The sequence below is a fragment of the Impatiens glandulifera genome, chromosome 2 (genome assembly GCF_907164915.1).
Source record: "Impatiens glandulifera chromosome 2, dImpGla2.1, whole genome shotgun sequence".
Classification (NCBI taxonomy): Eukaryota; Viridiplantae; Streptophyta; class Magnoliopsida; order Ericales; family Balsaminaceae; genus Impatiens; species Impatiens glandulifera.
Genome location: NC_061863.1, coordinates 63,737,286 through 63,751,856, shown reverse-complemented (window position 1 = coordinate 63,751,856; position 14,571 = coordinate 63,737,286). Strand labels below are relative to the sequence as shown.

Sequence of the window (14,571 nt, the reverse complement as noted above, 5' to 3'; positions counted from 1 at the left end):
ATACTCTGTAATGCAGGTATATATAATAATCAAACGTGGAGGGTTTAGAATTGGTTTAGGGTTTCTAGGCTCATAATTGTTAGCTTCCTTCCCACAGCGAGGAATACATGTTGGACGTGTTTTTTTAGTGGGCCTAATCACTAGTCCAATGCGATTGGGCCCAAACCGCAATTACCTGCCGAGGCCTATAAACTTTATCTCAGCAATATAATGTATCAATATTTCTTAATGATAATTAATTCAAAATTGTTTTATATTTGTAACGGTTATATTATTATTAATGCAGGGTAAAAATGTATTATTATTATTATTATTATTATTATTATTATTATTATTATGTGGGGTGAAATAATCACATATTTTTTAAAAATATTTTTATTAATTTATTTTATAATAAGATAAATTCATTAATTACTTAAAATATGTTTTACATCGTCTTAATATATTATTATAATAAATTAATTAAATTATTTAATATTCAAAACACGTAATTTATTTTTATTTGATATTTAGTATTTAGGGTTTAAAATTTAAAATTTAGAATTTATTTAAATTATGTATGCTAATAAAATATTTGGCCTTTCTTTTATTTAACTGGTTTGGGGTTTATGCGGGGAGACAGACAAACTCTACTCAACCATTTGCCAAAAAAAAAAAAAAATTATAAAAATAATTCATCTTTCAACAGCAATCCTTAAACAATTAATACATTTTATGATATAATTTATTATCTTTAAATAATTTTCTTAGAGATAAAATATTTATAATACATTATTTTGATTTAAATATATATATATATTATTTAGAATTTTCAATAAATATATATATTATTTTCAAACTTTTACGTTACTTTAATAATAATTAAAATCTTATATTTTATGTTCTTAATATGAGGGGTGATGTAGTATTTGTTTAAAATTTTAAAATTGTGAGGTCTCAATTTTTAATTAATTAATTTTTTTTTTTTAATTTTTTTTTTTTTATGTTTCACTTGTTTAAAGAGGGGTAAAATAGTTTAAAAAATAACTATTTTGTTCCTCCATAGGAGAAATAGATAAAAATTGAAAATATAGATCTATTCGTTTTAAATACTCAAATAATTTTTTAACTTTTAAAAAAGTTATGTCTATATATAATTAATATTTAAAATAAATATTCTTATCATGATATAAAACCACTTACATCACTATCTAATATTAAGAATATAGATAAAGAAATAAGACTTTAATTATTTATCAAATTAATGTAAAAAATTAAAAATGATACATATATATATATTACAAAATAAATATATATTTTAATTTATTTTAAAAATTAAAATAACATATTATAAATGAAGAATTTACTTGCTTCAATATCCTCACTTCTAATTTTAGTTTTAAATGAATAGTTTATTTATTATAACATGTGAATCTTGATTTAACTATTACTGGAAAATACAATCACCATCACGTTACTAACTAACACAATAGATAAAACTTTAAAATAAGCTATTGAAGATGCTGAAAAAATAAAAATTATTATAAAAAAGAGTTTAACTCACTCACATAATTTAAATACTAAGAGGACTTATTAAGAGTTATAAGCTCAATAAATCACCAATTCTATACTAATTAGCATTTAGCCCGTGCATTTGCAAAAATAATAATATAAAAAACCGTGAAAAAAAATTACGGATAAAATTTTTAATTTTATTTTTAACCGTTTTAAGTTTATGGGTGGGTCAATCCATAATCCGACCCAAGTATTCATTTACTCAACATCTTTATATATTAATTAGTTAAAAAAATGAATTTATATTAATGTTAAAACGTCTCACGTTCATCAAATTTTGTGTTGAATTTAAAATGTAAAGTCTCAGTAGCCTAGTTGGTAAAAGGTTGTACTTATTTTTGTTAGGTTGCAAGATCGAAACATACCTCTAGCATTTTTAATTTTATTTTTAACCGTTTTAAATTTAAAGGCGGATTAACCCACAATCCGACCCAAGTATCCAAATTAACCACAACTCTCGACCCGGCAATCCGGACACTTTAAAAATTAAGCATCATTATATATATATATAGATTAGTTACTTAGTTAAAAAGTTGAACTTATATTAATGTTAAAACGTCATGCGTTTATCAAATTTGGTGTTAATTTTAAAATATAAAGTCTTAGTAGCTTAGTTCGTTAAAGAGTTGTACTTGTTTTGTTAGGTTGCAAGATCGAAACATACCTCTAGCATTTTTAATTTTATTTTTAACCGTTTTAAATTTAAAGGCGGGTCAACCCATAATCCGACCCAAGTATTCAAATTAACCACAGATCTCGACCCGACAATCTAGACACTTTAAAAATTAAGCATTATATATATATATATTAGTTAGTCAAAAAGTTGAACTTATATTAATGTTAAAACGTCCCGCGTTTATCAAATTTGGTGTTGAATTTAAAATATAAAATCTTTGTAGTCTAGTTGGTTAAATAGTTGTACTTATTTTGTTAGGTTTGGAAGTTTGAAACATATCTCTAGCATTTTTAATTTTATTTTTAACCGTTTTAAATTTAAAAACGGGTCAACCCACAATCCGACTCAAGAATCCAAATTAACCAAAGCTCTCGACCCGGCAATCCGGACACTTTAAAAATTAAGAATCATTATATATATAGATTAGTTAGTTAAAAAGTTGAACTTATATTAATATTAAAACGTCCCGCGTTTATCAAATTTGGTGTTGAATTTAAAATATAAAGTCTTAGTAGCTTAGTTGGTTAAAGAGTTGTACTTGTTTTGTAAGGTTGCAAGATCGAAACATACCTCTAGCATTTTTAATTTTATTTTTAACCGTTTTAAATTTAAAAGCGGGTTAACCCACAATCCGACCCAAGTATTCAAATTAACCACAGCTCTCGACCCGGCAATCCGGACACTTTAAAAATTAAGCATCATTATATATATAGATAGATATGTATAATGGGGTGTATGACATTTATTTCATTGTTTATATAACATTTCAACTACTTTAGGTTTCAAATTTTATGTATATATATTGTTATGGTTGCGAAACTTTATTCGGATTGAATAAAATATTTAGTAAATAATTTTTAACTCTTGGGTATAAATCTTATGTTCTAGAGTACAATATTTTTTACATTATTTAATGTTTATCGCCAAATTGCAGTAATATTTACAAATGTGTAAATCCTAAATGTTGTGAAACCTAATGCGTATCTCTATTTAACGTTATAACTAATTAAACTTGTATCAATTTTAGCGTTAACAAAGTATTTATTATTTATAATTACCACCGACTATCCATATATTTGTTTACTTACCTTTTTTTCACTTCATCTTCTATATAATTTGTCTATTATTTGTTATATTTATCTCTTTAATTTTTATCAATATTTTTAGAGAATCTTCATTCTTTGATTAACATATTATATATATATATATATATATATATATAACATCAAAGTATATATATCTCCATATTATATGTATAAAATAAATACATATTATTTTTATATTTGATTATATAAATATAAATATATATATATATATAAATACAAAATGAGGTTGGATGTACACTCAAAATTAAATTGAATGCATAAAAAATTAATTTTCATTTGTCACTATTCAACTTGGTTACAGAAAAAGAGTTGTTTGTAACGAATGTCAATAACGACCTTATATAACCGTTACAGATACTATACATCAATAACGACCTTATAAAATCGTTACTGATGTGTAGTATTTATAACGGATTTATAAGGCCGTTAATGATACCACGAGTTTCTCTATGTTTTCTAAACAAGTGTATTAGTAACAACTCTAAAGAACACTGTTACAAAAACTTTTATACTATTAGTAACTGTTCTTTGAAAAGTCGTCGTTACAAATACGACGTTTGTCGAATCATTTTCTGAAATAAGGGTATTTGTAATGGCTTTTCAAAAAAGTGTTACATAAACTTCAATACTATTAGTAACAGTTATTTGAAAAGTCGTTACAGATACGCCGCTTGTCGATTCATTTTCTGAAACAAGGGTATTTGTAACGACATTATGTCAATGTCGTTATTGATAGTGTAGAAGTTTCTGTAACGACTATTTGCCAATGTCGTTACTGATGCTCATTTAATGAACATCTATAACGACTCACGACAGAGCCATTATTAATACTCGTTTAATTAACCCGAAAATACTATTCTATTTTATTCTTTCTTCTTCTTTGCTCCGTTGCCGCCTTGCTACTTTCATCCGACGTCATCGTTCATCAAGTTAGTCCTTCGATCAAGTTCTTCGGTATAGTCATTATATTCAAAACAAGATCTATATATATTATGGAAACTGGTGATCAATCAACAAATTTGGCAACTATTAAGGTAATTTTAGAATTTGGTTATCAAGCTCTATATCATCAGGTTAGTGTTTCTTTGATATTAAAACAGTTAGATTATTGAATTATCTGAATTTATTAGATTATGATCTGTCATAGGTTAGATTATGTTAGATTATTAGATTATTTGTATGTTAGATTATTGGATTGTAGGTTAAATTAGGTTAGACATGTTATATTATGTTAGAATATTAGATTGTATGTTAATAAGATTCTGATAGATTATTGGATTGTATGTTATTTGTATGTTAAATATGTTATATTATTGGATTAATAAGATATGTTGATTGTAAATTTTTGGATTTTATGTTAGATTATTGGAATATGTATATATATGAATGATTTATAAATGATATACTTTATTTGACATAGTAATATTTTGTCTAGTCCCAATGGAAATTCTTGACAAAACATGGATGACTAGCTATACGTCGGACTAATCCAAAATATATCGAGGAGGTTGACAATTTCATAAAATTTACGGAAAGGTTTACGGGTAAATCTTCAATTGTATGTCCTCGTGTAAAGTGTGAAAATCGAGTATATATATGAGAAAAAGACTTTAGTTAGAACTCATCTAATTGTATTCGGCATAAGACATAATTATAGTTTTTGGTATTTTTACGGGAAAAAGAGAATTGAATGTGATAGTGTAAATATTGTTAGTGAAAGTGGAGAAAATGAATCAGATGATGAGCTTGTAGACGAACCGATCAGTGTACAATAGAATAACGAGAGTAATAACATCGACAAAACGTTGACGTTTGTGATGATCACCTAATGGAAGATATTATTGCTGATTTATAGTGAACAATGACAATGAACATCATAGTGAAAATGAACATCAACTTGATGATGCTAAAACATTTTACAAATTGTTGGATGATTCGAAACTACCTTTGTATGAAGGTTCTTGAATTTCCAAAGCCTCATCTATACTTAAACTTTTTCACATAAAGAATGTAGGCTAGTGGACAAACACATTATTTGATTTGTTGTTGAGATTATTGAAGGAAGAATACTACTAGTTCATAATCAACTACCAACATCGTATTATGAGTGTAAAAAATTCATTATAGACATGAGTTTATCGTACGAAAAATTGATGCGTGTAAGAATGATTATATGTTTTTTCGTAAAGAACATAAGGATTTGCAGAATTGCAAAGTCTGTGGGCTTTCTAGATGGAATATCAATCAATCTAGTGGTGCAATTCGGAAAAAAGTGAATGACAAGTTTATTCCCAATAAGGTGCTGCGATATTTTCCATTAAAACCGAGGCTGCAAAGACTTTACATGTGTTTCAAAACCGTTCCACGAATGACTTGACATAAATATAGTAATTCCGAAGATGATATGTTGATGAATCCTGCTCATTCAATGACATGGAAAACATTTGATAACTTGTACTTAGATTTCGTAGCAGAACCTCGAAATGTGCGACTTTCTTTGGCAAGTGACGATTTCCAACCTTTTGCTAACGGGAAAACATCGTACAGTATTTGGCCAGTAATTTTTATCCCTTACAATTTCCCTCCCACTATATGTATGGACACAAACAACTTTCTTTTGTCCATGTTAATTCCAGGACCAAAAGGTCTTAGAGATTGCATTGACGTGTTTCTTGAGCCACTTATTAAAGAATTGATGGAATTGTGTCATACTAGTGTGATGACATACGATGCAAGAAAATCACAATATTTTAACTTGCGAGCAACTCTTATGTAGATTATCAATGATTTCCCGACATATGTAAATTTGTCTAGATGGATTATAATTATATAGATGATGTCGTATTCAAAAGTTCACTACGTATGATTTGTGCCATAATTATTTGCTAAGATATGGATTAATGAAAAACTATTATATGTGGTATGTTCATAGGGAACCAATTCAAAACTCGAAGGTATACAACTATCAACGTAAACAACATTCACTCGATTACAATGAAAGATCAAATACGTATGAGTCAATGATATATGACATGACATTAACTTACCAACCAAATATGGGAAATGAAGTTTCTACCAATTTAAACACATATTTTATTTGATAGGTTCTGGAAAATATTGAACGCGGCACATTAACCTATCTGGCCTGGTCATCAAAACGAGAGTATATAAGCTATCGGCAGCAGTAAAATAATTTAATATGAAATCCGAGAACAATTGGTCTCACTGTGCTGTAAATCAAAATTTAAACTACATTAAATCAATGTTACCCAAAAATAATTGTATGCCGGATAGTTTTTACAGAATGAAGAAATTGGTTGAAGATTTGAGTTTGCCCGTGATTAGAATCGATATATATATATAGATTGTTGCATTCTTTTTGAAGAATATATTAAAAAACAATCATGCAAGTTTTGTATTCTTTCCTGATACAAAACTTATTACATATTAATATTAACCATAGTTAATTAGAATTTTAGAAAAAATAGATTTTTCGCATCACATTTGGGTTTAGTGTAAATTTTGTTGAAATAAGTATGATAAAAACTAATGCAAATCTGTAACGGGCTATTTGCAATGTTTGAAAGTTATTTGTAGATTTAATTGGAAATGTCATAAATATTATTAAAAAAATTACTAAAATATATTTTTAACAAAAATAATGTTGTTAAGACATTTGTTACAAATTGAAAAAAAATATTTTTTTTTTTGTTAATGTATGAATTATTGAAGAATTGGGGGTAAATTTTAAGGCATGTGCTAGGCTTTAATGAAGACTCTCATGTGGTTGTGACAGAACTGAATGATACTTGGTTTACACAATTTGTTTATATAAGATTATTCGAATGATTAAAGATTTCAAGTCTATATATAAGTAGATTCTGGAATTGAATTTTTATTAATTGAAAATTATAGTTTTGAATTCAAATGTATATATATTAAAATAATTTAAAATTAAATAAAAATGTCTAGAATAGATTTATAGATACATAATTATTATTTTTTATCCGTGGAAATTTATGTGTCAGTAAAAAAAATCATGCACATAAATATCTTTTATTTATTGGCCCTGTATACCTTTGCCGACGTATAAGTATACCGACACAAGTTCAAATTTATGTGTTCGTTCATATATAACTTTGTTGACCCTACTCTTACTGACACTAATTTATGTGTCGGTAATATTTTTAGTAATATATATATACCAATATATATAGAAACCTTATTTTATTTTTATGTGTAGTTCAAAATTAAATTCGTTTTAGTATCAAACCCAACCAAGCTTCAAAGTTTTATCGGCTTACAATCAAGTGTTCATTAAATCAAATTATTTATTCAAATTAATTCTAGATAAAATACAAGTAAAACATGATTTAGTTAATTAGCTAGTTACCTTGAGATGAAAAATATCCCTCAATAAATTATTTTCGGTGAGATCAAAGGAGTGGTTTAATTGTACTCTGAGATTACAAGCAGATTCTCCATTTTTTTTTAAAACAAACCATTTCTCAAACCCTGTATCTAGATTCCAAATATTTGATAATTAACTTGAATTCTTAAACTTTGTTAGGATTTTTTTTTCTTCTGTAAATGAGAAATATCTTGTAGATATAATGAACGTCAAATTACACTAAATTAGACCTATATTGAATATGGCTATTTGATATTATTTATTTATTTGTTGAACTTAGAAAGCTAGCATGATCACATCACTTTAGCAGTGAAGCATTTTGAGTCTTTTACGGTAGTGATTGATTGTATTGGATTATTTTTCTTGTACTGAAAATAGTGATCAGTTAATGAGATGGAGAGTTGCAACATTTTAGAGAAATTAATCCAATTAATTTTCTCATATTTTGAGAACTTTGATGGATCTAACAACATAAAGTTGATCCCGTACCTTTGCAGTTAGTAGGCTTTAAATGAGAAAGAACGGGAAATGAGCAGGTGGCTGGTGGTAGGTAGCTAGATAATGAGGAAGGAAATCAATGAATTGGGAAAGAAATGAAGATTGCCAATGTCACATACATGCATATGACTTTTACATATATATATATATATATATATATATATATATATATATATATATATATATATATATATATACTTTTTTTATGAGAAAATTATGAATATATTTAGCATTCAATTTGAAGAGGTGACACTTACCTTCCCTTGCAGTTTCACATGCACTCCCCCGATTAATTTTCTCATATAATGACCTAGTAAGCCCTACAAGGCCAGACTCTCTCTCTCACACACACACACTACACTACACATACAAACAAAGATATCAGAATTCAGACCGACCCATGCATCCTTGGTCGGATCATCATGGAAGGCAACTATCACTGTCGAGTGTCTACCACTTCATCAATAACACATTGCCTTTCTTAGAAATGAGTGGGAGATATGTGGGGAGCTGGCTTTTAAGGAAAATTTGTTAATATATATATATATATATCTACATTAATAGATACTTGAAAACAAAATTCAAACTTAATCCTTACATACGAGGAGGAGTGTTTTCAAACAAAGCCATTTGAACCAACCACAAACTGTAAGAATATTTAATTTGAAATACGACTAAAAAGTGTCTTGGACCAAAAGTAAAATTCAAACAAAACCCTATTGGACAAATCTCTGTCTTGCCGTGTTAGACTTAGGAGTTGAATATGAGACAGGTGAGAATTACATAGAGATTGCGACTGGAAACCTTCATCTGTCCTCCTCCTCTTCTATTCTCATTTACTACTACAACATCATAGGATAGCGTGCCCTAGCTACTGCCACCGCTTCCGTTAAGACAGGTGCGTTTTAATTCATCTCATATACAGTCAAACTAAAATATTCTATTTTTTATTATTATTATTATTTTATAAATGGCTTATTTGATTCAATAATGTTCAAATAGCTAACCGTGTTTCATACTTTTAATTTCAGCTTATTTCAATTTTTTAGGGTTGTAAAGTTGTGTTTCATATTTGATCTTCAATTTTACCATTTAAGCTTTGAAAGACTTAAAATGCTAGTTATGAATAACTTTCAATAAATATGGTGAACAAGAAAACTAGTTGTCATATATATCAATAAGAACATCGAGTATAAAGGTAAATGTTGTCAAATTCTATATGGAGAGTAAATTTCTATAAATATTGATTTGAGCCTTATTTAGATTAGTTTTTTTTTTTAAACGTATAAGGACAAAAAAAATAATGATGGTTAATGATTTTGAAAAGATGATAATTATTTTTGGTAAAAATATTTAAAGAGTATTGATATATAAATAAAATAAAATAAATAATTTAAAATAAAAGGTATTTTAGTATTTTTGTTAATAAAATAAATAACGTGATAGGAAAGAAGAATTGATTAAAAAATTAATTTTGTTTGAATTTTTTAAAAAATACAAAGAAAACAAGGCTTTGTGTATAGTTAAATAGAGACATAACTACTTGCTCAAATTGAGAGCTTAGCTTGAATTCGTTGATCATGAGCCAGATTGGAGACAACATTATAGTTGTCTCTTTGAGTTGTACGTACTAAGTTATTTATGGTTGCTATTTTATGTGATTAAAACGTCATTAATTATTGAATCTAATGTTTATGTAAAATTATATAAAAAGTGAAACATGGGTCTAGTTGTCTACTGATTCCATATTATATATACAGGCCCTTCTGAAGTGTATCTGAACATTACTATTGATTAAAGATGAAACAACTCTCTCTCCTTATCCTCTTGTCTCTAGAACTTAAAAGCTTACTGATCAATATCCTCACAGACTGGAAACCCATTCTCTTCATTATGTTCCTGGTCGTGGTCCTATTCCTTTACCTGCAGATGTTTTACTCATTGATGAGTCCGGCGCCGGTATACCTTGTGGACTTCTCATGCCTAAAGCCACCCAACTCTTGTAGGGTTCCTTTCTCCAAGTTCGTGGAACATACTCGCATGTTTGACTTCCTCGACCAAAACGACGCCGATTTCATGTCCAATGTTTTATACTCCTCCGGCCAGGGTGAAGAGACGTCTCTACCTCCGGCGATTCACTATATCCCGCCGCTCTCAAACCATAAGGACGCAGTCGATGAGGTGCACATGGTTCTGTTTCCGGTCTTTCAAGATCTTCTCTCTAAGACCAAACTGCTGCCTAAAGACATCCACATTTTGATTGTCAATTGCAGCGGATTCTGCCCTTCTCCTTCTCTCTCCTCGATCATCATCAACAGGTAATTATTAATATATATACATATTAAAGGGACACTATTTTTTTTACATCACTCTTGCCCAAGTTGAAGTTATATATGATCCGTAACATTTGTCGTAGAAATAATAATATTTCATCTTAATTTGTTCAAAGTAGTGACAAAAAAAAATTATATTCACTATCCGGATTCTAGTTCACTAATTATCCTCTCTTTTTAATTTATATTTTTTTTTCTAACATCTAATTATCCTTCCCAAAAAAAGGAATTAATAGCTAAGTATTTCAGTTTATATATATATATATATATATATATATTACACATATATATATATATATATATGTAATATATATATATATATAATATATATATATATATATAATGTATTTGTCATCTTGATTAATAGTTATAAGAAGATCTCATAATCTTCAACTTAAAATTAAATTGGTGATTTTTAATCTCTTATCATCTTAATATATATATATATATATATATATATATATATATATATATATATATATATATATATATATATATATATATATATATATATATATATATTTACTTTATACAAATAAAATAATAATAAAAATAACTAATTGATTCAATTTAAATAACTGTGTTTAATATAACTGTGAATTATTTGAGTATAAAAAGAAAATATCTTAATATTTTATAAAAATAATTTAATGATTTAGTTAATGTCATTGTAGATTTAATAAGAGATTAAATAATACTTATTTGAAAATAATTTAAAATAACCACAATAATGATCAAGCTTGCCTTTAGAAAATACCAAATAATCAACACTTGTAAAAAAATGTTTAATTTTGTTCTAATTGTAAATAAATTGTAGTTAAATAGTTTGAGCAAATAAATATTAAAGTGCAAAAATAAAACTATAATAATAAATTCACATAGAGTGAAAATTGAATATATTATCAAACTTTGTGAGGTTAGATCTTCATATTTTTCCCTTTATAAGTTTTTTTTTTTTTTTTTAAAATTATCACATAGCTAACTTAAATTCTAAAGAACCCAAAATCAAACAAACCCTATTGTTTATGTAAAGATGGAAGACATAAATTCGTTAGCATTAAAATAAAAAAAAGGAAATTGGAGATTAACTGTTATATGGTTATAACTTATAACAGGTTCAAGATGACCGAGAGCATCAAAGCTTTCACTATCAGCGGCATGGGATGCAGTGGCAGCGCCCTAGCCGTAGACATGGCCAGCAATCTCCTCAAAGTTCACAAAAACTCAAACGCCGTTGTCCTAAGCACCGAGATTTTATCCACCGGCTGGTACGCCGGAAAAGAAAGACCCATGATGGTCCTCAATTGCGTCTTCCGAATGGGGGCCGCCGCCATTTTCCTTTCCAACAAGAAACAATTCAATCAAACATCCAAATACAAACTACGACTGAGCCTCAGATCCCAACGTGCCTTCGATGACAAAGCCTATTACTCTGCTTACCGACAAGAAGATTCAAATGGGTTCACAGGAGTTGCTCTCCGCCGTGAACTCTTGCTCGTCGCCGGAGAAACCCTTCGGTCCAACATTACCCTTCTGGGTTCTTCAATCTTGCCGTTCACTGAGATTTTTAGGTATGGATTGTCGGTATTCTGGAAAAGAATAGTTGACAAGTCGGTGGATATTTATGTGCCGGATTTCAGATCGGCGATACAGCATTTCTGCCTTCCGGTCTCCGGGAGACCGGTGATAAAGGAAGTGGCGAAAGGGTTGAATCTTGGAGAGAAAGAAACAGAGGCTGCAATGTCGACGCTTCACAGATTCGGGAATCAATCGTCTTCATCGTTGTGGTATGAGTTGGCTTATTTGGAAGGGAAGGACAAAGTGCTTAAGGGACATAAGGTGTGGCAACTTGGGATGGGAAGTGGGCCTAAATGTACAAGTTTGGTCTGGGAGTGTCTTAGGCCCATAACTGATGAGGCCCAAAAGGGCCCATGGGCCGAATGTATTGATCGATATCCTGCACAAGCCCATTTGTATTCATAATTATTCCAAGTTTTATTTATTTATTTATGGACTCTTAACTTTTATGATAATTATTTCTTTATTTCATTGACTTCATCTTTTTTTCTACACCAATTAGCCATTACCAGTCCTCAATTCTTGAGCACCTTCCCTAGTGGGTTGGGTTGATGATTAACTTTTTGGATTGGGATTAAGGAAGCATGACAATTTGAAATCGTCTTCCAAAAATTGAAAAATCGAATTGAATTGTTCTGTTTGAAACGGTTTTTCTCCGAAACTGAACAGGGATGGGGCGGGGATGATATTTGTGTCCCCGTTCCGATCCGCCCCGATTCTGCCCCGAACACCGTAAACATAATTAAATATATTAAATCACCAATATATTTATTTATTTATTATGTTTGTAAAAATAGTAAGATTATTTCTTTATAATAATATAAAATTTTAAAATATTATAATATTTATTATATTAAAAAATTTGTTTATATAATTTTTATTTATTTTTTTAAAAAATAAATTATTAACGATATCCCGCGAGATTCTCCAAAACCGAAAAAAATTGAACGGAGCGGGATGATATTAAAAATATCCTTGAAATTAAAACGGGACGAGGATAATAAATACATTCCCTGTCCCCAAACCGTCTTATTACCGTCCCTTGCCATGTTTCATATACACTATATTATGGGTGTATTTACATCACATGCCTAACTATATAATAAGTGTTACATCTAGGATATAACAAAAATCAATCACAAAATAAGTGTGTTTTAATTTGAAATATTTCAATATTATATAATTCAACAAACTATGACATAAATGTGAAGCTGAAAAGAAACTAAACTTTCAAATAGATTTCAATACTATAATTAACACACAAAAAGTAAATAAAAGAAAAGTACAATGAAATTTATCTTTGGAATCCCAATGAATATTAATAGGAAAAAGAGGGATTCTAGTCCGCTAGAATTGAGATTTTATACAAAGAAAAAATCTCAAATATCTTGATTTTTTTTATATATATTATATGAATGCTTTTGGCAAAAGATATGATTGGAAATTGTTTGATTGTTTTTTTTTTTTTTTTTTTTAAGAAGAGGCAAAATATAATCAACTTGAAATTAGGATTGCTATTCGAAATCTTAGTGAAACACTAAATTTGTTATCTCATGTCTATTTTTAATGAAAAAATATCAATTGAAGTGGAGGGTTTCTTCAAAAAAATAAGGAACTAGGTCAACTATTCAATCAAATGATATTAAACATGTTTTCCATCTCTTCTCTATAAATAAGGGGCTATTTCTTTACAAAACTGTGCTCAATTTCATATGTGGCAATTCCGCCAAGATTTCTTAGTTAGTTGGGGAGAAAATTGGCACAAATTAAATTTGCATAAATTGGATTTGAACGTATTGAAAGAAAATTAGATTTAGTTAGACAATGTGTGGTTGGTAAACAAGGATACGAGTGATATTATATATTATATATATATATATATTATATATATATTAATATATATATATATATAATGTATTTTTGTTATATGTAAATATTATTTTATATTAAAAAATACATTTATAAATTATTTTTCAATTTCTCAATCCTCTTGCCCTTCCAGAAACATATAAAAGAGATGTTTTCAAACAAGGTAGATGTTGAGATTTCAATATTTCTTGGAGTTTGTTTCATCTGTTTTTGAGTAAAAAAATTGTTAATTTTTTTTTTTTAATTATTCTATCCTAAATAGATGATATTGAAAGAAAAAATAAAATATTAAATAAAAGTTATTTTGGTATTTTGTTGAACTATTTTTAATAAATGAAATGAAAATAGATGAAAAATATTAAATTTTGAGTAAACAGTAAATATCAAACAAGCTCTTTGGTAGATGGTGACAAATAAATTCTCGACATGACTGCAATTCCCATAAAACAAGCCAGCACCAAGAATTCAGTGAGGCAATAAATTTCAATTACAATGCTATGATAATATCTTCTCAACCACTTTTTGATTTACTACTCTATAAAGAAA

General features: G+C 28.1%; 1 protein-coding gene across 1 annotated transcript; it reads left to right on the top strand.

Moving 5' to 3' along the window:
* The first annotated feature begins 10,045 nt into the window (after positions 1 to 10,045).
* On the top strand, positions 10,046 to 12,561 carry LOC124925189 (3-ketoacyl-CoA synthase 6-like). The gene is made up of 2 exons (XM_047465159.1): positions 10,046 to 10,563; positions 11,694 to 12,561. The coding sequence occupies exons 1-2, from the start codon at positions 10,046 to 10,048 to the stop codon at positions 12,559 to 12,561; spliced, it is 1,386 nt and encodes a 461-aa protein (XP_047321115.1).
* Positions 12,562 to 14,571: the final 2,010 nt, after the last annotated feature.